Source organism: Nematostella vectensis, chromosome 13 (genome assembly GCF_932526225.1).
Source record: "Nematostella vectensis chromosome 13, jaNemVect1.1, whole genome shotgun sequence".
Classification (NCBI taxonomy): Eukaryota; Metazoa; Cnidaria; class Anthozoa; order Actiniaria; family Edwardsiidae; genus Nematostella; species Nematostella vectensis.
Genome location: NC_064046.1, coordinates 278,368 through 298,454, shown reverse-complemented (window position 1 = coordinate 298,454; position 20,087 = coordinate 278,368). Strand labels below are relative to the sequence as shown.

General features: G+C 38.8%; 5 protein-coding genes across 5 annotated transcripts; 3 read left to right on the top strand and 2 right to left on the bottom strand.

The window, feature by feature from the left end:
- Positions 1–7: 7 nt before the first annotated feature.
- Positions 8–10,319, top strand: LOC116615584 (dolichol-phosphate mannosyltransferase subunit 3). Its single transcript, XM_032377313.2, has 4 exons — positions 8–226; positions 305–334; positions 458–535; positions 9,879–10,319. The coding sequence occupies exons 1-4, from the start codon at positions 110–112 to the stop codon at positions 9,930–9,932; spliced, it is 279 nt and encodes a 92-aa protein (XP_032233204.1). The 5' UTR covers positions 8–109; the 3' UTR covers positions 9,933–10,319.
- LOC5508576 (5-hydroxytryptamine receptor 4) lies at positions 2,951–6,139 on the bottom strand. The gene has a single exon (XM_032377312.2). The coding sequence runs from the start codon at positions 5,417–5,419 to the stop codon at positions 4,346–4,348; it is 1,074 nt and encodes a 357-aa protein (XP_032233203.1). The 5' UTR covers positions 5,420–6,139; the 3' UTR covers positions 2,951–4,345.
- Positions 10,320–11,345: 1,026 nt separating the features above from the next.
- LOC5508556 (protein C19orf12 homolog) lies at positions 11,346–11,771 on the top strand. The gene has a single exon (XM_001629104.1). It carries the CDS (start codon positions 11,346–11,348, stop codon positions 11,769–11,771), a length of 426 nt encoding a protein of 141 aa, XP_001629154.1.
- A 453-nt stretch (positions 11,772–12,224) lies between these two features.
- LOC5508555 (protein C19orf12 homolog) lies at positions 12,225–13,578 on the top strand. Its single transcript, XM_032377288.2, has one exon. The coding sequence runs from the start codon at positions 12,415–12,417 to the stop codon at positions 12,835–12,837; it is 423 nt and encodes a 140-aa protein (XP_032233179.1). The 5' UTR covers positions 12,225–12,414; the 3' UTR covers positions 12,838–13,578.
- A 310-nt stretch (positions 13,579–13,888) lies between these two features.
- LOC5508574 (N-acetylglucosamine-1-phosphodiester alpha-N-acetylglucosaminidase) lies at positions 13,889–19,994 on the bottom strand. The gene is made up of 8 exons (XM_001629070.3): positions 19,077–19,994; positions 18,489–18,617; positions 17,801–17,997; positions 17,331–17,378; positions 15,468–15,596; positions 15,067–15,210; positions 14,751–14,841; positions 13,889–14,359 (listed from the first exon to the last, which is right to left on the bottom strand). Exons 1-8 carry the CDS (start codon positions 19,889–19,891, stop codon positions 14,185–14,187), a joined length of 1,728 nt encoding a protein of 575 aa, XP_001629120.3. The 5' UTR covers positions 19,892–19,994; the 3' UTR covers positions 13,889–14,184.
- Positions 19,995–20,087: the final 93 nt, after the last annotated feature.

Sequence of the window (20,087 nt, the reverse complement as noted above, 5' to 3'; positions counted from 1 at the left end):
CTGTGTGTTTTCATGAGAAGCCCGCTGACCATTGACCAGAAGTTTCCGTAAATGAATACTACAAGCTTTCGATAAGTTATTTCTAGATTTCTTCCAAATAGCTACCGATATGACAAAACTGCTACAGTGGTTATCGTTTGGGGGACTTGCCTTTACTCTCTGGATATCATTATTGCTTGGATTTCCCTTAAAACTCTCGCACCAAATGAGAGAAGTTGTTTTACCGGTGAGTGCCGATGGCGATCGGGAATGAAATTTGTTCTTTGAAATATCTTTTTAATTATGGTTTTTATCTTGAATCTAGCTACCAGTTTATGCTGTTATTGTATTTGGGGTAAGTCACGCCTTATATTTTTTTTCTCATTTGATAACTAATCTTGTAATCGTACCCGTGTAAGGATATTATAAGTTAAGTAACTTTTAATATGTTGTGAGAGATATCGCGTTTTTTTTTCAGTGCTATTCTCTGGCTGTGGTGGGTTATCGCGTTGCCACGTTTAATGATTGCGTCGAAGCCTCGGATTCACTGCAAAAGGTCAGTATACCATGACTTGTGATTGGATTCTTACAGACTACTTCCGGTTTCCATGGTGTACCCTGTTGGAAAACCAGTTACTTTGTTAGTCATGTGATTTTCAGTGTGACAAGACATCAATCATAGGGATTGGCGATTTTTTTGGGAATCAAAAGGAATATGCCACACTGATGGGGTATTAGCCACAACCGAGAAGCTATAGCAAACAATTTAATCAAACTACCTTATTTGTCTCTTTAATTTCGCGACATTTAAGCCCCCCGAAATCCTATACCTATATCCTATACTTTAATATTGCAAAATTCAATACCCTTTCCGTTTCCCTTTTTTTTAATGACGACCAAGACCAAGACGATTAAGAACTTATGATTCTTATCTATAGTCTCACAGCTTGTTGTGAGATGTTGGCAGATGTTTGTAAATTTATTTGAAAATAGCATCAAGCACAATATGATTTCTACAGTTTTGTTTTGTTGTAATGTTTAATGATAAACTTGGAGAATTGTGCTTTTGACATTTTTGCTTTGCACCCAAATCGCAACATCTCGCGAAATTAAGTGCCCTCAAAATATAGTAACAATATGGTAACCAATAGTAACTAAAACGGCGCAAAAAGAAAGAGAGTTCATTCTTCAGTGTTTTTCTGATTCACAATTTTCATCAGTATGCTATCTTAATGATTAGAAATATGATTTTGAGGTGAAAGATCGTGACTCAAAATTAACGAGTATAGGGAACGGCATTTGCCACAGTGGCGAACTTTGTTAGCAATAGAATTCGCCACATGGGTGTCAAGCGCTAGCACGCACAGAGATACAAAAGTACTGTATTTTCTACATTTTCACATTATGATGGTAAAATGCATTATTGTGTATCCAGCTATTATTTCTGTGTAGTTAGGTTAATATCATTTTGTTGCCCTATTATCTTTCCTCAAATCTTGGTATTTTACTCTTAAAAATCCATGGCTGATTAGCAGTGAAGAGGAAAGCTAATATGAAAGGTTTTAAACTTTGCTGTTTAAGCAACATGATTGAGACGGCTTTTATTTCTGTATGCAAATGATTTACATAAAAATTCCTATTTCATAATGTTTAGATGAAGATATATGTTTAATGAATATGGCTTTTTTTCCTAGTAAACCTTGTGAATAAACTGAACTCAAGAGACTTTATGTTGGTAGGGATCACGGTTAGGAATGAGGATAACTGCGAAATGAGAGCTTTTTAGTTTTATCCATAATTTGTTTGAGCTTACACAACTGCATTGCAGATAGAAAATCAAATCAGTAACTTGGCTGTGAAATCTACCCTTAACAAAGGCTGAGAGTTGAAACAATTTCTTTCAAGAAATGTTTGCTCCTCCCAAGTGTCTACAGTGTTGATATTTGGAATGGGTTTCATTTTTATAGAAAAAAATGTTTCTTTATCTAAAATAAGGGAGATTTTGCTGTTTTATTTTCAAAGGGACAAGCGGAAGTGCAGTTGTGAGCTATTGCCTGAATGCACAGTTTTTGGATATGTGTATGAATTGTGTTTTGTTTATATTGTCTTTAATATTTGCGCATTATCTTGCGGACATACCACAGGATTTGTCATCATCTCAATCTTTGCATATTTACTTGAAGCAAAAGGTACAAAAAGTCTTCTCGAAATCTGGTTCTCAACCTTTCCTAATAAAAAAATTTTCTACCCTCTACAAAAGCACACTGAGAATAACAAGGATTGTTGGGCTTTGAAGGTAAAGTTCTGAATTTTTGTTTATCAGCGCATGCTTCAAGCACCAGTTTTAAGTGCTCACGTTACACTAGAAAAATATGCTAGAAAAATATGCTAGAAAAATTTGCTAGAAAAATATGCAATTAAAATACGCAAGAAAAATATGCAAGAAAAATTAGCTAGAAAAATATGCCATTTTAGATAAGCGAATGCTGTATTTTATTCTTTAAAATGCTGTTTTCGTTGTTTGTGTTGTAGAGAACAAATCCCCAATAGTCCAAAGCAGGCACAGGGATGATGAAAATACATGGGGCACAGCCGTTACTTGTCATCTCCACGTGCATGTGCACATGTCCCTTTGGACTAGTTCAATAATGTAGGGGAACTCTGGGGGTGTTGGGCAAACGCTAAGGAATTGCCAGAGGGGGAGGGGGTAAAATGCCCTTTGTCCTTAACAGTTTCTGTATTATTTTTCTAGGGGGTTGGAAATTCCAGATGGGTGGGGGGATCGTACCTCCAGGGGGGGTATGGACATTTTCTGGAACTACATAATTCACTTCTATTTGTTTATGAGGTGTAGCGTAATTTTGGAGTGTTCACATGAAATGTTTTTTTAGAAATATGATCGCTTGAGTGTTTTAAAACATCCTTAAAAGCATCACATCTTTGTTCTGGATTCGATGAAAATAGGCGTTGCTAATTATACAACAGACTTTATTCCTGTACCTCAGTTCTCTCCTGCATTCTCACTTAACAACCACCTTCTTCACTAAGAGGTGCCTTTGTGGCTCTTTAAAATATCCCTTGCAAGGTGACAGAGCAAAAAAAAAGCATGAGATTCTCCAATTCTCAATATACAAGCTCAAGATTCCACATACAAGGGGTTCCTCTGACCATAAGCTTAATTCCAAATTTTAAAGAAATTTTGAAGATATGAAGATAGTAGCGAGCAAAGTTGGCTTCATTTCTGATCAGAGCCCGACTTCTCCCTTAAACGAGGAGAATTCATACTTTTAATTTGAAAATTGCAATTCAAGCCTCATATCTCGAAGAAGAATCCATTAGAAAAGAAACCCTTTTTGATATGCTGGTTTACATAACATAAGAAACCTTTATGCAAAAATTCAAGGTTACCGAAGTTAACCAGACCTTATTTTTGGAAAACTTACCATTTTTTTGCTCTGTCTTGCAAGGTCCTTTTGGCTTCAGATTTTTCATCATACATATATTTTTTAATTTCTAGCTATTCAAAAAAGCTAGAAGGCAGATTTTCTTAGGTTTTCATCTATGAGTCCAGCCGAGCTACTTAACTTTAGAGGGGTTTTATCATACAAACACTTCCTTACACTTCTCTCGATGAGAACTGCATCATAGCAAATAGTAGTCCGGATCCATGCTGAGTACTGCCTGGAGCTGTAATTCTGCTTAACGGCAGCCCAAGTGCCCCTTCCTTCCCTCCCTTTCCTCCCTTTCCTCCCTTTCCTCCCTTTTTCAGTTTTTATTTACCTTCCTTTTCCAGTTTTTATTTACCTTCCTTTTCCAGTTTTTATTTACCTTCCTTTTCCAGTTTTTATTTACCTTCCTTTTCCAGTTTTTATTTACCTTCATTTTCCAGTTTTTATTTACCTTCCTTTTCCGATGAAATGCCCGGAGAAAGGCATTTAGTTGATGATCAGAAGTTTCTTTTTGAGTGAGCGAGTTTAAGTTAATTGTTTCCGTGTCGTTATCCGTGTAGCTCTTTGCTCATGAGCCGCTCTTAGCTTTACTCACATAGCCCTAGGTCTAAGGACTTTTTTAACTTCAAACTAACAAAGTGATCTGATCTGATCTGATATTGGAGTTCGCTTTAAGGGAGGAAAAGGGAGGAAAAGCAAAAAGTGAGGGATTCAAAATAGCACGTGAAAATGCGCTCGCTTCTTTGCTATTTTTCACACGCAAAGGCAATGAAAAATTTCTCAGTTTAAGAGAGTTTTTTTCGCATATGACCTAAAATTTAAGTAAGATGAACTCATTGAGCTTGTAGCAAATGCATTATTAATTGAATAGCTTTATTTATCGGCCATCTAGTGCTTGTCTTTGTTGTCGTGCTTGCCTAGTCCCTATTTTGAACCCCAGATGTAGCTCGATTCATGGAGTGTTCTCGTTGTTGTTCCTCTACGTTAACTCTCCCGCAAGTCACATACTGTACCGCCTGACAGAACAGCTTTGCGAAGGCTCGTCTAAAGTCCTTCCTAAACAAGCCATAAGCAAGAGGGTTCGCTGCAGCGCTGAGAAAGGAGAATACCGTGGCAAAGGTGTCGGCCCCTGCTGGCACGGCCTCGTGGTTCCATAGAAAGATCTTTATAAGTCGTGTCACGCTAAAAGGGGCCCAGGAAAGGAGAAATAAAATAACGATGAGTACAATCGTGCGGTAGCCCTTGTACGCCGTGTTCACATTCCAGAGAGTTCGTCTTCTTGGCCTGTTATTTGATTGCTGGTGCTGGAGTTGTTGTTGGTGCTGCAGCTGCTGTTGTGTAGCTACGCGTTTATTCTGGTGCCGCACCGCTGCAAATATCCTGACATACGAATACAACAGCAAGAGAAAAGGCACAACGATGCATGTGATGATTGTAATGATGGAATATGTGATAACGGCGGTTTTCCATTTCTCGCCGGTGCCGTCGAATGTATAGGTGCAAAGCGACTCATATTGGCCGAATCTAAACCAGCCCATGAAGATGCAAGGGGTGGTAAAAACTATAGCCCATACCCACGATAGCATGATCACCGGAATGAGTCTTTTTGTAGTAACGGCACTACGGTATTGAAGCGGGCGACAGATGGCGTAGAAACGATCAAGCGAGATGAACGCCAGCGATTCCAGAGAAACAATAGCAAATGTATAGTACAAAAAAGCCGTTGTTTGGCACCAAAAGTGGCCGAAAACCCAGTCCTCCCGTTGAATGGCGGAGACGCAAAATGGAACCACAAGAGTTACCGTCAGAAGGTCAGTTAGTGCTAGGTTGAAGATTAAAGCGTTTGGTATCTGCTGGCGTAAATGGTGGTCTTTGCAGATGGCAACGCACACGGCTATGTTGCCGAAGAACCCGAAGATTAAAATCAAAATAAGCAATGTAGTGAACGCCGCCTCTTCACCAGCAGTAAGCAAGTCTACCCTCGACTGCATTTTCGAAGACGGTTCAAGCCGAGTAGTAGGTTCTCACATCTATTGAATAGCTTTCCAACACTCCGGCTCGATTTAAATTTTACCCTTTTTGCTCTTTATTTGTATTTTTGTCTTGGCGCCAGGTTTTATCCAACTTCCACCAGCGCTCACTTTTCGCTTTCCGCCGGGCGTCGAAAGGCGCAAATCAAAAAGCTCTCGTTTGTCTCTGAGAACTTCCCGCAAGAGGAAAGACTCAATGAATGATGTGTTCTCTTACCAACGTACCCAGAATTTCACCGTTCTCGCTCCGAATTGTCATTTATCTTGCCTCTGACTTGTTTATCGTTTTAGGGCGACCGTTTCCATCAGTGGACATTAGCGGTTTCTTCCGAGTCGTTAGTGAAATGCCCAAAACACACGCTCTTCCCACGCAAACAATAAGTGTACTCTACCTCCCCCGGGAGACACTTCACTGATCTAGCTTCGCCACACATATAACTTTTGACGCAGTTTCTCAGGTTAGATAATCAACCGAAATGGAAAGATCTAACAGGATTTGGAACGGCTGATCACAGCTGGATCAAGTGCGAGTTTGATGCGATAACCTCGCATATGCATACATTGTTTGAATGTCGTTGATCTGTCGGAAAAATAATACTCCCCGACGATAGCAAAGAAAATCCCCTTTCTTATTTAAATCATTGCTTCTCGCAGGGCTTAGTTAGATGAGCGCTTGTATGTTTTTTTTGCGCACGACAACTACGATCCTGCGGTTATGACATTTTACTAACAATTTCCTAATTTCCCTTTTATTGCAAAACATTTCACCAAGTGGAACGCCTAAAGGTTTTCCAGCCAACGGGACATTTATTAATTGCATTATTTAGTAATATTTGAATTGGTTGTGTAAATAATAGTTTGTAATACACTAGCCAGGTAAACTTAATATTTTTTCAAGAGCATTCGTGAAAAGAACCCCAAAAATGTGTATGCAAATAATATTTTAAACGCCGCGAAAAGCAACAAGAACACAACACGCCGTAGACGAAGGTTCCGGATAGGAAGCGAGAGCCCTGGCTCATTAAAAAGAACTTTATTATTGTCTGTTGAATGTTATAATGCTTGCAAAGATCTGCTTGTGAAGGCGGGACATGTTTACAGACCGACAGAAGGAATAATTGCTTGGGATTTTAATCGGCTTTTTACCGAAGAGGAAAACCGCACGAGTTTCGTTCATTTCGTTGTTTCCCATCTATGCCATTGGACCAGAGAAGGTTTATCAAATTAAAGGGACAATATTTTTTGATAACTGTAAAACAAAAGTGACACACTAGATTAGTATTTTCACACATTTGGAGAGGGTTTTTTTCTTCATTAGTATTATTTTTTCTCAATGCTTGGATATGAATTAACCGATAATTTCTTAAGCCATCTCTCCCTCACGTTTCGTGAACGCGCTCACTTGTAATTTAGAGTACCTTTAATGACTTTTTATCAAAAAAAATATTTGTAATTTTATTTTGCTGCCATTCCCTCGTAAGCATCCGGCGAAACCTCGATAGATATCGCTAAAAAAATACACTTCGTCAAGTACCCATATAATTTCTTTGCCTTCCTCTCAAAAAGAAGTATTTTATACCCAAAGTACTGTCGCGTCTATATCTTGCTAACCGTAATCCCGTAATGTATCGATGAAGAGCCAGAAGGCGACTTTTCATCGGCTTATTAGAAGGTGCAACTCTTTATTGCTTTATATTTGGGGAGAATTATATTGTACACGCTGCCTTCGATTGCTCATAGCACATTATTCATAACAAGCACAATAATAGTCGAAATAAAGTCGAATAATTATGCTTGCAAGAAATTTTTCAATATGTCTTTTTCCCTAATGACTCGCATGGAAAATAGAATTAATTGTACATGTTTTTTAGTTGACGTTATTCATTATTTACAAACGAAAATCCATTAATACGAGTGGAGTTGCTTGTCAGAAAACATTCATGACTTCGGTAAACATTGAACTGGGTTTTTACCGGGCGTTTTCAGTTCCAGAAATTGTGCTGATTAATGGATTATTCGGACGTCGCTGACAAGTGTAAGCTAGAACGAAAAAGCCTAAATATTTTGATTTTGGCAGTGATAGACGAGTTCCTTAAATGATAAAACAGCGCCAATGATCTTTCAGTTTGGGCTAGATTGCGTTTCGAAACTTGCCCTCGACACCTCTACAACTCTAGTCGCAGATTGTAAATCAGCCTATGACTCCGCTAAGATGTTCTACTACGAAAGTCGTAGTGTGTAATTCAAGGCTAAGACATGTCGTAGGCAGGTCGCATACCACTAAATCGTGCGGTCTAAAAAAGTAGACATAAAAACTTTATTTTTCGTTATGTCAGTTTTCCTTATGTCGTTATGTCGCGACGTTGTTTTATCGATATGTTGTTATGTCGATGTTTTGGTATATCGATATGTTGTTATATCGGTATGTTGGTATATCGATATGTTGTTATATCGTTATGTCGATATGTTGTTATGTCGATATGTTTTTATGTCGTCATGTTGTTATGTAGTTATGTTGTTATGTCGTTGTGCCGCCATTTGTACTACGCTTTAAGATGAGCGCCAACGTGTAGTCGTGTCAGGAAGATACTCATGGATTGACGGAACACGTCATTAGCGGGAGTATTTTCAAGTCGCTACTCTCAAAGCTCTGATAATATCAGAAGACGTTCGTAATTGATGAGAATATCAAGAGCTACTAAAGTCATCTTGCATTTATTACACTCCAGCGGACCATAGATTAGATTAAAAGACGTAAAAATTCATGAGTGTATAGTTAAGAGTCATGTAATCGCATTGCGATTGAAATAGTTGTCTATAGATAGGACTTCTCATCATACAGACGACGTTTTGAAATCATTAAAACAAATGTTAAGTTTCATTTTAGCGGCGTCTTTCACCTCGGGAATGAGTTTGTAACTTCTCTAATAATGACATTTATTCAGTACAAAATAAATTATACAAATCGTTTATTAACATTGTAAATAAAAAATGTCCTTAGACCTTGAAGCACGCGGATTTTGCAGTAGTTCTTTTCACCAGTTAATATTTTTTACCAGAAGCTCCGCCTCTCATTTAGATAGCGGCTTTCTTTTCTGTTGACTGGGTGATGGAGCTCTAAAATATTTCGGAAGGCTGCTGTTTATGTATGATACGCGTATACAATTTATTTCATTCTCTTTATTAATTTAAGTTATTAAAGTTATTATTATTTTAACGTGTTATGAAGGAATTGTCAATCCCCTCTTGAAACGTGCTCGCAATATTTTTCATCATTTCAGAAAAAAGAGAAAAAAACTTGGCCTAGAATCGTTCACTTTTATATTAAATGAGAATAGTTCAAAGCAATGATGTATATATTGTTTAGAATCTCTAGGGGTCCAAGGTGCTTTGTTAATCGAGAAATAGTTTGGAAAAAGGGGCGCATTTAGCTTTTCGCTAAAGGGGGGATTTGGCTCAGTGGCAAAGGGGGTATGGCGTAATTTTTTTTACATATGACTTTCTGGCAGCCCATTGGGGGGGTGGGGGGGGGGGGGTTAAACCCCCTAAACCCTCCCCCCTAGATCCGCTACTGGGAAAAATAACCTAAACAGGGGATTTGTTTCCTCTTTCCCATGCCTGTCGCGCTGTCGAGTCTCGATGTCCCTGCGCAAATTATATCGTGTTGTTGTCATTTTTCCAGCACCTGCTTAGTAGTGTTCGAAGTTGATTGAGTAATTTCCCCGAATGTGAATTGAAAACAATTCAAGAGTAATAGTTTGACGGGAAAGAGCTAATGAAGACGTTTAAAGTGCAATTCGTGGTTTTAAGAATAACATTAGCATTTATTGCTCATGCCAGTTGTTTTTTATGCAAGCTGTTTCTCATTGTTGTTTTGTTCGCTGAAAAAGCAAGGCAAGTTAGTTAACCATTTTCGTATTTTTTTCACTAAAGTGGTTGTTTCTGCCCTTGTGTGTTTCTCTTATTATTGTGATGTTAATGCATTTTTGGTGTTTTCCGTTCGTTGTCTGGTGTCTTTTTCGGTTGTGTCTGTTGTTTTTGTTACATCATTGTCACTGTATTGCTGTAAGTGTTGCTTTCGATGTCGTTGTTTGCCATTGTCGATGATGCTGTTTGTTGTTGGTAGTGATGATAAAAATAACACCCATTGTTTGTGTTAATTATGATAACGATGAGATGATGATTATGATGATACGATATTTTGGATTTTGATGATGAGGATTATTAAGAATAATGTCCATAATGATCAATATAATGATGATCATCATGGGTTTTTTACGTGTCAATTTTCCGCTGTTCGTAAGTACGTAAATACGTTTAACGTCCACAATTGTACCAGTAAAACTGTGTATAACTCACAATTTAATTTTTTGTGTGTTTTTATATTCTCATCTTATTTTCATCCCTTTATTTTCTATAGGAAATCTTAGAAGCAAGGGAGGACTTAGAAAGCAAAGGATTCAAATTCGACTAAGCGACAGAATGAAGAAATCATTAACTCTCTCGAACTTTTATACAGCCTGCAGGAAAATGTGTGTGATGTTGGAATGGAAAAAATATTATTCTTGGCCAGTACAAATGCCTAAAGGGAGAGACTGAAACACAATTAAACACGAGAAAGTCAAGAAGGACCACACAAGCACACGATGCCTGCCTGCCTACTACAGAATCTCATTTAAAAAAAAGTTAGCTTTGCAATTCTGGTTGCTCTTCTGCTTTTTATATATTATTATATATCCCTGTGTAGCTGGAATTATTTATGTTCAGACGTACGTGTAAGTAAATGATTATTTTTTCCCCATTCTATTGAAGGTGCGCTTTCTCAGAAATTAGTAGTAATAAAAAAAACGCTTTACAAAGACTACTAGTTTTTCATTTTTGTTTCAGTTCTAGGTCACAAAACTACTTAGATCAAGCTTGAAGGCCTACACGGGCGTTTACGCTCAAGATTGATTTTGATAACCATTTATCGCCCTTGCGAATGAAAAGACAATAATTTGTTTCAATGTTAGTGCTCTTACAAGGATATAAACATCCGAACATCATTCTATGGGTATAGATCAATACATATCCGGTCTGCAGGTATTGATCAATATATCATTGGCCTTTGGGTCTAGATCAATACATCCCCGGTCTATGGGTCTAAATCAATACATCCCCGGTCTATGGGTCTAAATCAATACATCCTCGGCCTATGGGTCTAAAGCAATACATCCTCGGTGTATGGGTCTAAATCAATGCATCCTCGGCCTATCGGTCTAAATCAATACATCCTCGGCCTATGTGTCTTAATCAATACATCCTCGGCCTATGGGTCTAAATCAATACAACCTCGGCCTATGGGTCTAAATCAATACAACCTCGGTGTGTGGGTCTAAATCAATACATCCTCGGCCTATGGGTCTAAATCAATACAACCTCGGTGTATGGGTCCAGATCAATACACTCCCGGCGGGTCTAGACAATGCATTCCCGGCCTGCGAATATAAATCAATACATCCCCAGCCTGGCGGGTCCCAGATCAATACATCTCCGGTCTGCGGACCTAGATCGTTTCCGTGACAGTAATAGCGCATGCGTGCTTATCAGTGCCCCCCCCCTACACACACACACACAACGTGAATTACAGAGGCATCGTGTTCACTGGTTTTAATTTGATTTCAAAGTAGCTTCGTATTATCTCCATAGAGAAGATTTGATACAATTTGCATGATGCAGCCGCCAACTATTTGCCCCCTCCTTTGTGACGTCACGAATAACCCAAAGGAAGAACATATTACTATGGCGACACTGTCATTTGTGCCTGCGTCTTTCATTGCGGGTAAGACAATACGTCATCCTCAGTTTTGTAAGTTCATTCATTTTGACTTGATACGCCACGGTAAAAATGACTTACGTATCTCCTGAAGATTTTATCACCCTTCTTGCCTTGTTGTGCAGTGAAACTCGGTACAAGATCGTTCAGAGAAAAGGTCGAGTAAAAGGAGGCGTGTTTGCAGGCTTAGGAGCGACGGTCGGTGGCGTCTGTAGTGGACCCGTGGGAGCTGTAATCGGAGGACTTGTCGGAGGGACTGTTGGAACGTGGACTGCGAAACAAACCGAGATCAGCCTGGAGCAGTTTCTGATTGATATGAATAAGGAACAGAGGGAGGACTTGTTCAGATACATGCGGTATCTTGCTGATGACAGTAAAGCAAAAAGTTTTGTGGGCTTGAACGCGGAAGTAGCGACAAACTGGATGTTGAAGAGGAGATATATGGACGTGTTTTTGTGCTACCTTAAGAACGAATTGAAACTTACTGTCGTAGAATAAGTGAGTATAAAGACTACGAAAAAGAAACGACGAAATCTGAAAGGCAGAATCTCGTGACCAAAAACTAATGGTATTAGTACAAGCAATATTTCTTTGAATTTTTTACCACAATTTAAGCAAAAGACAAAGATGTTATAAAGGATTGCTACATGTTTTTGTGAGTTTTTACATGTCCATACCACCATTCGCGATGATGCAAGAATTTAATTGCCTTTAAGGATATAAACATAAAGCACAGTGTTTGAATAATCGTTTATTTTTTCTTTAGAGCATATAGTCTACTATCAATTCTAGATGGATAAAGAGGAAGTGATTTTCTATTGTTACGTGTGTTTCCATAGCATCTAAAGCGAATCGCAAACCATGTCATTATTTTAAACATCTCAAAGCAACATCATAAGCTTTCTATTATAAATATATATTTTTTACTTTTATTATATATCTTACCAGCATGTTTTATTCAAAATTCGCATTTCTAACAATCTAAGGTCGATACACTATACGAAGATCACCATAGTCTGGGTTTCCTGTGGTGTTATCACGGTCAGCGGATGACATATTCAGAGGCTCGGGGGAATACCCCCAACGTTTCAAAGCTAAACAGTAATTGTCATTTCGTTTCGACTTCTCTCGCTTAAGGAACATGCCTATTTCGCCTCACGATTTACAGAGGGTTGTAGCAGTCCTTGCGGACGAACAGGAGCTAAAAGCTACAGTAAGAGGGGGTGTTTATGGGGGAGTCATCGCTGGTGTAACTACGTGTATAGGAGGTTTAATAGCCGGTCCCCCGGGTCTCGCGATAGGTGGAGCGGTTGGCGGTGCTCTAGCTTTCTCCACGTCCTCAAACTTCAAGCCTGTTTCCCAGATTATCAAGGATATGAGCGCACATGATCGTCAGCTATTGTACGACTACATGAAGGATATTCTAGACCGAATAACGGTTGATGATTACGTGGCATTACTGGCGTTTTTAAGCGGAGGTCCTGGCCTATTGTTAAGGCAGCAATTGATTGACAAAACTGTGGATTTCCTCAAAACACAAATGCAGGTACAATTGACTTCGTAACAGAAAGACAAAAAGATGTTTTATCAAAGGTTAATGGAAGACGAGAGCTTATATTGAAGCGATTTTAACAAGAAAAAGCTGTGGATAACACTGGAGAGGAAGGGAAGAAGCGTACCTAAGTGAAAGCGAAAGCACCAAATAATAAAATGACACATAAATATGACAATAGAAAAGATCCCAACAAGCATACATAAATCACAGACACAAGTTAATAATTTGTGATGGATGCAGGCTTTGGACTAAATGATGATTAGTAATCGTAAGCAAATATTGTCAGCATTTACATTATGATTTTTGTCTACGGTGCCCCATAGTATTCACTGATCACTCAAAATATCTAGATGATAATTAAGTCAAAGTTATTAAAAATAGTTCAATATTTTTGTTAAACCTAGAATTTTCCAGAATTGTAAAATTGCTGAATTGTAGCCTGCGTGCAGCCGGAAATAGTTCCAACTATTTTCGGCTGCACACAGGCTAGCTGAATTGCTTTTAATAAATCAGGATGCCTTTGGACGATCAGGCTGTCTAGGTCCCTAATTGGTTCTTATGTTTTCACTGAATGTGGAGGGGCTTAAGGTGCCCTGCCTTTTAGGCTTCCTGTGGTTGTCTTTGTTTTCATCGCATGGCGATTCCCAATCACTTCGGGGCTGCATGTGACATGCCTATTTCAGTAGAAAAATGCAATATGGCGATCACTTCAAAACATGATAACAAAATAAAAACTCTGAGTGCACCAAAGTGGTCCAGAATATCATTTAACATTCTTTTCATGACAATTTCACTAAAACCACACTCAATAAAGCTATACAGGTGCGCGATTGTATGAAAATGGGGGAGGAGCTATTCGTATTTAGTGTGACGTCTGAATCAACGTCAAACTAAATGTATTTGTGTCGATACAAATAGACAATTAGATTCGGCACGGCAGGAGTGTGACAAGTGAATCGGACCTAAGACCCATTAAAATCATCAGGTATGAGAAAGATCTCTGAGGTCATGTATTGTAGTATTTTAGTTCCAAATTAAAATAACTACACAGGACAAGTGATAAAGATAAATGTTTCTTTAATTCTCTTTATTGAAAATGATATTAAATAATGACTAACTACACACAGATGGATGGGTTTAAAGTCACTCAATTGGATAAGTACATCAGGAGATAATATATTAATTTCTGCAGATTTGAGGATATTCACCAGGATGATAGTTAAGATATAATTTAAATAACATTTCTACTGTAGTAAGTCCTTATGAATTCTGCATTTTGTTTGCTATAAGAATTATTCCAAAACAAGACTGTCACATTTGACATGTTTTTGACAATGTGAAATTTCATGAAAGACATCATAACTCTTCATCTAACATAAAAATAAATTCCTCCTCCTCTGCCTTTCTAGTTTTGTATCTTCTACGCTTATTTTTCGTAGACTTGTCGCACTGCATGTAGATTAGTATGCAGTTTGCAAGAATGCTAGCCCCACACAGGCTTATGACACCAACAAACCATGTAAACAAAGTCCTGAAAAAAAATCAAAATAGCTTAGGAAAGTCATCACAATTGAAAATGCAGCAAGAGGGCAGTTTCATCAACCACAACAGCCATACCAATTTTTATGACTACATAGAAAAATAGCAGTTTTTAAATATAACAATATCGTTCAGTTTTACAATGAGCCCAGCTCTAATCAAAGGTGTATGCATCAGCATGTCTGATATTCCAGTCAATTGATTCCTGGCCATTAAAAGAGAAATGACCAGTGTTGGGTTTCCAAGCTTACAGCAAGGGACCAACTGCAATTAGTGTTGTGTGTTCATGGATAACACATGTGGGAAGCAAACCCCCTCTAACAAATCACACTACACTGTCATGGTTCTGAATATGGGTCAAACATGCTACCTTTATCGCTTACCTGTATTCCGATTTGACCGCCTCCCGTGCCATAAAGTCGTAACCAGATGCCTTTGTTGTGTCTTCTCTAAATGCATCTAAGCAAGATTGCCCTATGGAGAAGGAAACATGTCATTAAACTTAAGATTCTAAAAGGGAGCCAATCTTGACAGGTATCCCGACCGCTTATTTTAACAAGCACTTCCACAAAGTGAAGTGAAGTAGTACATGCAGTGAAAGATTGTATGGGCTTATTGGCTGAGGTTGAGGATGATAATGACGATAAAAGCAAAACAACTATCAACACCAAAACAAGTGAAGCAATTCTTTCAACTTACATTGAGTTGTCTGGTTTAATAACAAATGGTCTGACCCAGGTGCATCCTGGGAAGGGCATAACCCAGTCACAGGGTCACAATAGCAGGTATTATTGCAGTCACATGACATCAGGCACGACGCCCCATGCCTTCCTGGCGGACAAGCTGATAAAACAATAACAATAAAGACTGAATGATATAATTTAGGGGAGAAAATGTTAACCTTTAAAAAAAGACACAAAGAAATGGGTTCTATACAATACTTGTATCAATGTTGAATATACCCTTGTGTTTCTTTGTTAATCTCCTCCTTATTACTCTCAACAAGAGAAAAACATGTAATAACCACACCTTTTAGAAGAAAGGCTTTCTTTATGTGTAAAAATGTAAAACAGAAGTAAGAGTGCATACAAGGCACTTACAGAGTTGGCAGAGTCTTCCCATCCAACCAGGGGGACAGGAGCAGGTGCCACTCACAACATCGCAGCTACCACCATTATAACACAAGCACTTCTGGGTACAGTTAACACCAAACGTCCCACCAGGGCAAGCTATAAACAATATAGGGTTCTTGATATAAGCTTTGAAATGGACTAAGGGAAAGCTCTTTTATTATCCCGAGGAGGGAGTGAGGATACTGCGCGGGGCGGGGGTGGGGTGGGGGGGGGGGCTAGAGAAATTGCGGAGGTCTAAAAGGGGGGTGGGTCGGAAGTATTTGGGTTTTATAAGGGGGGTCACTGATTTCTTTGGGTGTTGTCTCTACTATATAATTTGACGTGTCAAATCAGACTTCTAGGTTCAACTCGTTTCGGTTTGGTGGCAATTATTTGGCAATCACAGTCCAGGAGTCAAGGATACGTTTTAAGCCACATTTTATCTATGCAACGCAAACCTGTATACACCCTAAATACATCTTTTAATGGTTTCCGCTAGATAATGTTATAAAGTGCTTATAGTCAATATCTAAAATATAAACAAAACCGACTAGTGACAAACGGCTTACAAAGTAACTGACTACCAACAAAACATGAATATAACTAGTGACTAGCGACAAAAAAAATATTTGCTGACTACGGACATTTTATCATTTCTGGTATTTTTACTATTTACTTTCATCGTCAATCTACTTTCGGCCATTTCAGAATCTGCACTATGTATTTCCTGTTGCATCAACTCTTTAGTCAATTATTAATCCATAATTAATTTATTATCAATATGTTATTATTTATTAATCCATGAAATTTGGTACAAGACCGACTACCAACAAAGAGCGATAATTCTTACCGACTACCAACAAATTATGGAAATCCAGACCCTGTTTTAATGCTATAAGCGCTCATTCTCCGTCATCAAAATCCTCACTCATATCTGATTCGCTGTCTTCCTCGCTCTCTTTCTTTTATATTTTCTCATGCTGCGTTTTTTTTGGAAGGAGAAGATCGAAAAGCCTTTTTTGCTTCTTTTACGTCATCTATAGCATCAACCATAATCACGTTGCAACCTGGAGTTAGTCACATCATTGAGAAATTGAGTACATCACTTTTTCTTTTTCTGATGATGTTTTCATCCAATTCCTTCCCCTCCACTTTCTGTCAAAGCTTGCAGCTAATCTCTTGCTTGAGTCATAGCCGTTCCTTAGTCCTTTGCTCCTTCTTTCTTCAGTTTTCGGGAGGGAGGGGGGGCACCAAAAATATGGGGGAAGCGTAAGGGGGGGCATGTTTTTTGTTTACACTGAAGGGGGGTCAACTTATTTTATCCCTTACTTTTATCAAAAACCTCATGCCTCCCCTCCCCCCCTTTCGGGATAATAAATGAGCTTTCCCTAACACCAGGGCAAGCAAGAAACAAAATGGGGTTCTTAAGATAAGCTTTAAAATGGATTAACACCAGGGCAAGCTAGAAACAACATACTGTAGGAGAGATATTGGCTCCCCAATATCTTCCCTCCCCCCCCCCCCCCCCCTCAAGGTATTAAATAATGAACACTTACTTAAATTTAAACGGATCAGAAGATAAGAGCAAAGTTAAAATCACTGAATACAGTGCCAGCATTGCAAAATCTAAGAATCTAAGATACCTAGTTCAGCAGCCTGAATCCACTGAAAATAACATTCCAGAATCTTTACCCAAGATGCAAGAATAGAAATAAAATTGTCTTCTGTTACTGAGACATGTTATTTAAGGTTAAATGTCCTGAAGTCAGTGCCAGTGGATTTGGCACCTCTGTGTTTTAGAGTGAAGAAAAGGATAAGGGAGATTTAAACATGAAAGCAAACTGTGGGCACCTTTAGAACAATCTCTTCCCATCCAACCTGTGTTGCACAAACAACCATCTGTAGGGAAAAAAACAATTGCATTCCATTATTACACATTGCTTCCCTTTTACTTTAAATTGAGCAGAATACTTCAAGTATAATGGCTAATGTAGAAGCTTCTTATACCGCATTTACACCAGCACTTAAACCAGTTTTAAGGTGGTTTAATTCTGGTTTAAATCTCAATCTTCCAAGAGTGGACAGAACCAAGAATAAAACTGAATAGACTGTGCTGTACATGTTACACACTAGTAAGAATTGAACACAATGAGAAACTTGGCAAGATATCAGGCAAAGAAAAACCTTGTTTAACTAAACAATGGTTTTTGGTGTGAATACAGCATAAGGCGCGACAACAGTTTACCATTTTCTTCTTCATACATTGACCATGACATACTCTGATTATCTTTATAATAAATATTTTATAAACACTGACCTACCTTTAGTACAAACTCCATTCATGGAGCAATTTGTTAGTTTGCACTCAAGGGTGCCACACCCAGGGCCTGTCCAGGGATGGTCACAGACACACTCCCCCATCTGACATGTGCCACGCCCATTACAGTCCAGCGGATCACAGTCTGGGGTGTGGAAACAGGCAATGGTGGAAACCTCTCTCGCACAGATGAAGTCACCACTTAAAAAAATTTTAAAATGCAATCATGATTATAAAATAGCAATACATGATCAAAGCTCCAAGCCAAAACAATTCCAAAAGCATACTTCTTTGGATTACATTCATAATATAAGTAAAACAATTAATAATTAAAGCAAATACAAAAACATTTCTTGCAATATACAGTAAATAAAGGTAACACTTGAGATTATTATTTATTTATTTATTTAATTATTTTCCACCAGTTATACTGGACGTGCAGAAGGCACAACAGAGCTACAGGCTGTATATGAAGCTGTTGGCTTTATATCAAGAACCCCTTGAGTGTATTTTAAGCACTATCACTGGTCTCTGCCAGAGGGTTTATTGTTTCCCCAGTGGGAAATCTCATGCATTCATCACTAGGAAAATTCACATTTTGGGGGGGCAACAGTAATAATAAAAAAGGATATGGTCACAAAATTGGTGAAAAAATAACTATATACTTGGGATTTATTATGCTAGATGCTCACCATCCATCACTAGGGTAGTTCACCACGGTACCATTCACCACTATCGTTGTTGAGCCGCCTCCGTCAAGATTAATAGCATTCACCAGGCCATACTTTAACAGCAGTTTGGCAAATGTGTACAAATTCATCCTAAAACACCAGATAAGGATTTATGTCTCTATAATGATATGCTGGATAGGGGCAACTACAGAATATAGGGACTTCACACCTTGATTTCTATAGAACGAAGCAATAAATACAATTGAAAGGCAAAAAAGTTTTTATGTGACCCTGAATTCTGTAAACGAGATATGAATCAACTGGTATACTGAAATGGTATGTTAAAAGCCTCTGTGAAACAGAGTGGTTGCGCTGACGTTTCAAGTGTTAGCCCTTCATCACAAAAAAAGGGTAGTCTAGATTATATAACGATTGTGATTTCAGGTCCCACTGGCCTGTGAAAGTGTCACAGCTTTCTTTATAAGCATTACAGCCCCCATTGCCAGTTGGAGTCACGGGCCCAAGCCCCCATGCAATTGAGATTCCTTAACCAAAAACCTTACTAAAAATTTAACCACACATTTGTTGGGAACCCTCTGAGCCGCTTACCCTCTATGTGATGTCCGGCCATCTACATGGACAATGACCACCCTGCCTTGCGCGTCATGACCAATAGCAGTCCTTGCCGACAACACATTCACAAACTGATCCACAGTCCCTGTCTCCTCTAGGTCCTCACACTCCGCCTTCTTACTCACATCAACATAGGTCTGGCCATTCCGCACTAGCCACACAACACCAGTCACCAGCTGGACAAAAGGGTTTTCCTGGTCTAGTACCATTTCTTCTGATAAGTACCCAGTAACTATGCTACCGTCTTTCCGAATACCGAAATTCACATTTTGAATGCCATCCGCGTCAATGACTAAATTCCCATTACTGACGATATTCCCCAAGCAATTCCCATTCTTGGTTCTGAAATAACCCGCATTGGAGGCAACATAACACTTCCTTTGTCGACTGCTCTCGGCTACTGTCGCTCTTAGCGACTTGTTACAGCCTCCATTCTCGACGGGCTCCAAAATAGAGAAAGTCCTGAGAGGGTTTTCCGCCACGCTTACATGGCCATGAACTTCTTTTTTGCTAAAACCAACATCGTACTCGTAGAAGATATTCTTGATTTGGACGAATGGTCGACCAGACGGTAGAGTCGTAGAGGAGGCGTATTCCTCATGAGTCAAGTTTCCGAAATGAACTGGCTGGCAATCGCGAATATAGCGAAGAGAACGCCTTGTACGTTGTCTTGATTGGTGATACGGGGAAAGCAAGTCATCCGGGAATAATTCACTTTCGCCGTTAACACAAATCACCGTTGATAATAAAACAATTAGAATAAACGATAATACATAGAAAGGGGTGATCATTTTGCCCTCTCATCGTTTAGCTAGACATTAAAAGCACCTTTTGTTACGCATCTTGTGACATAGGCCAACTGTTCGTTTGATGTGTTTGTTTATATGCGTACAGCGGTACAATGGCCAGCGGATAGTTTATGAGGGTAGTGAGGTACTTCACATATGATACGCGAAGTGTACCGTAACGCTTTTTATTCATTAGCAC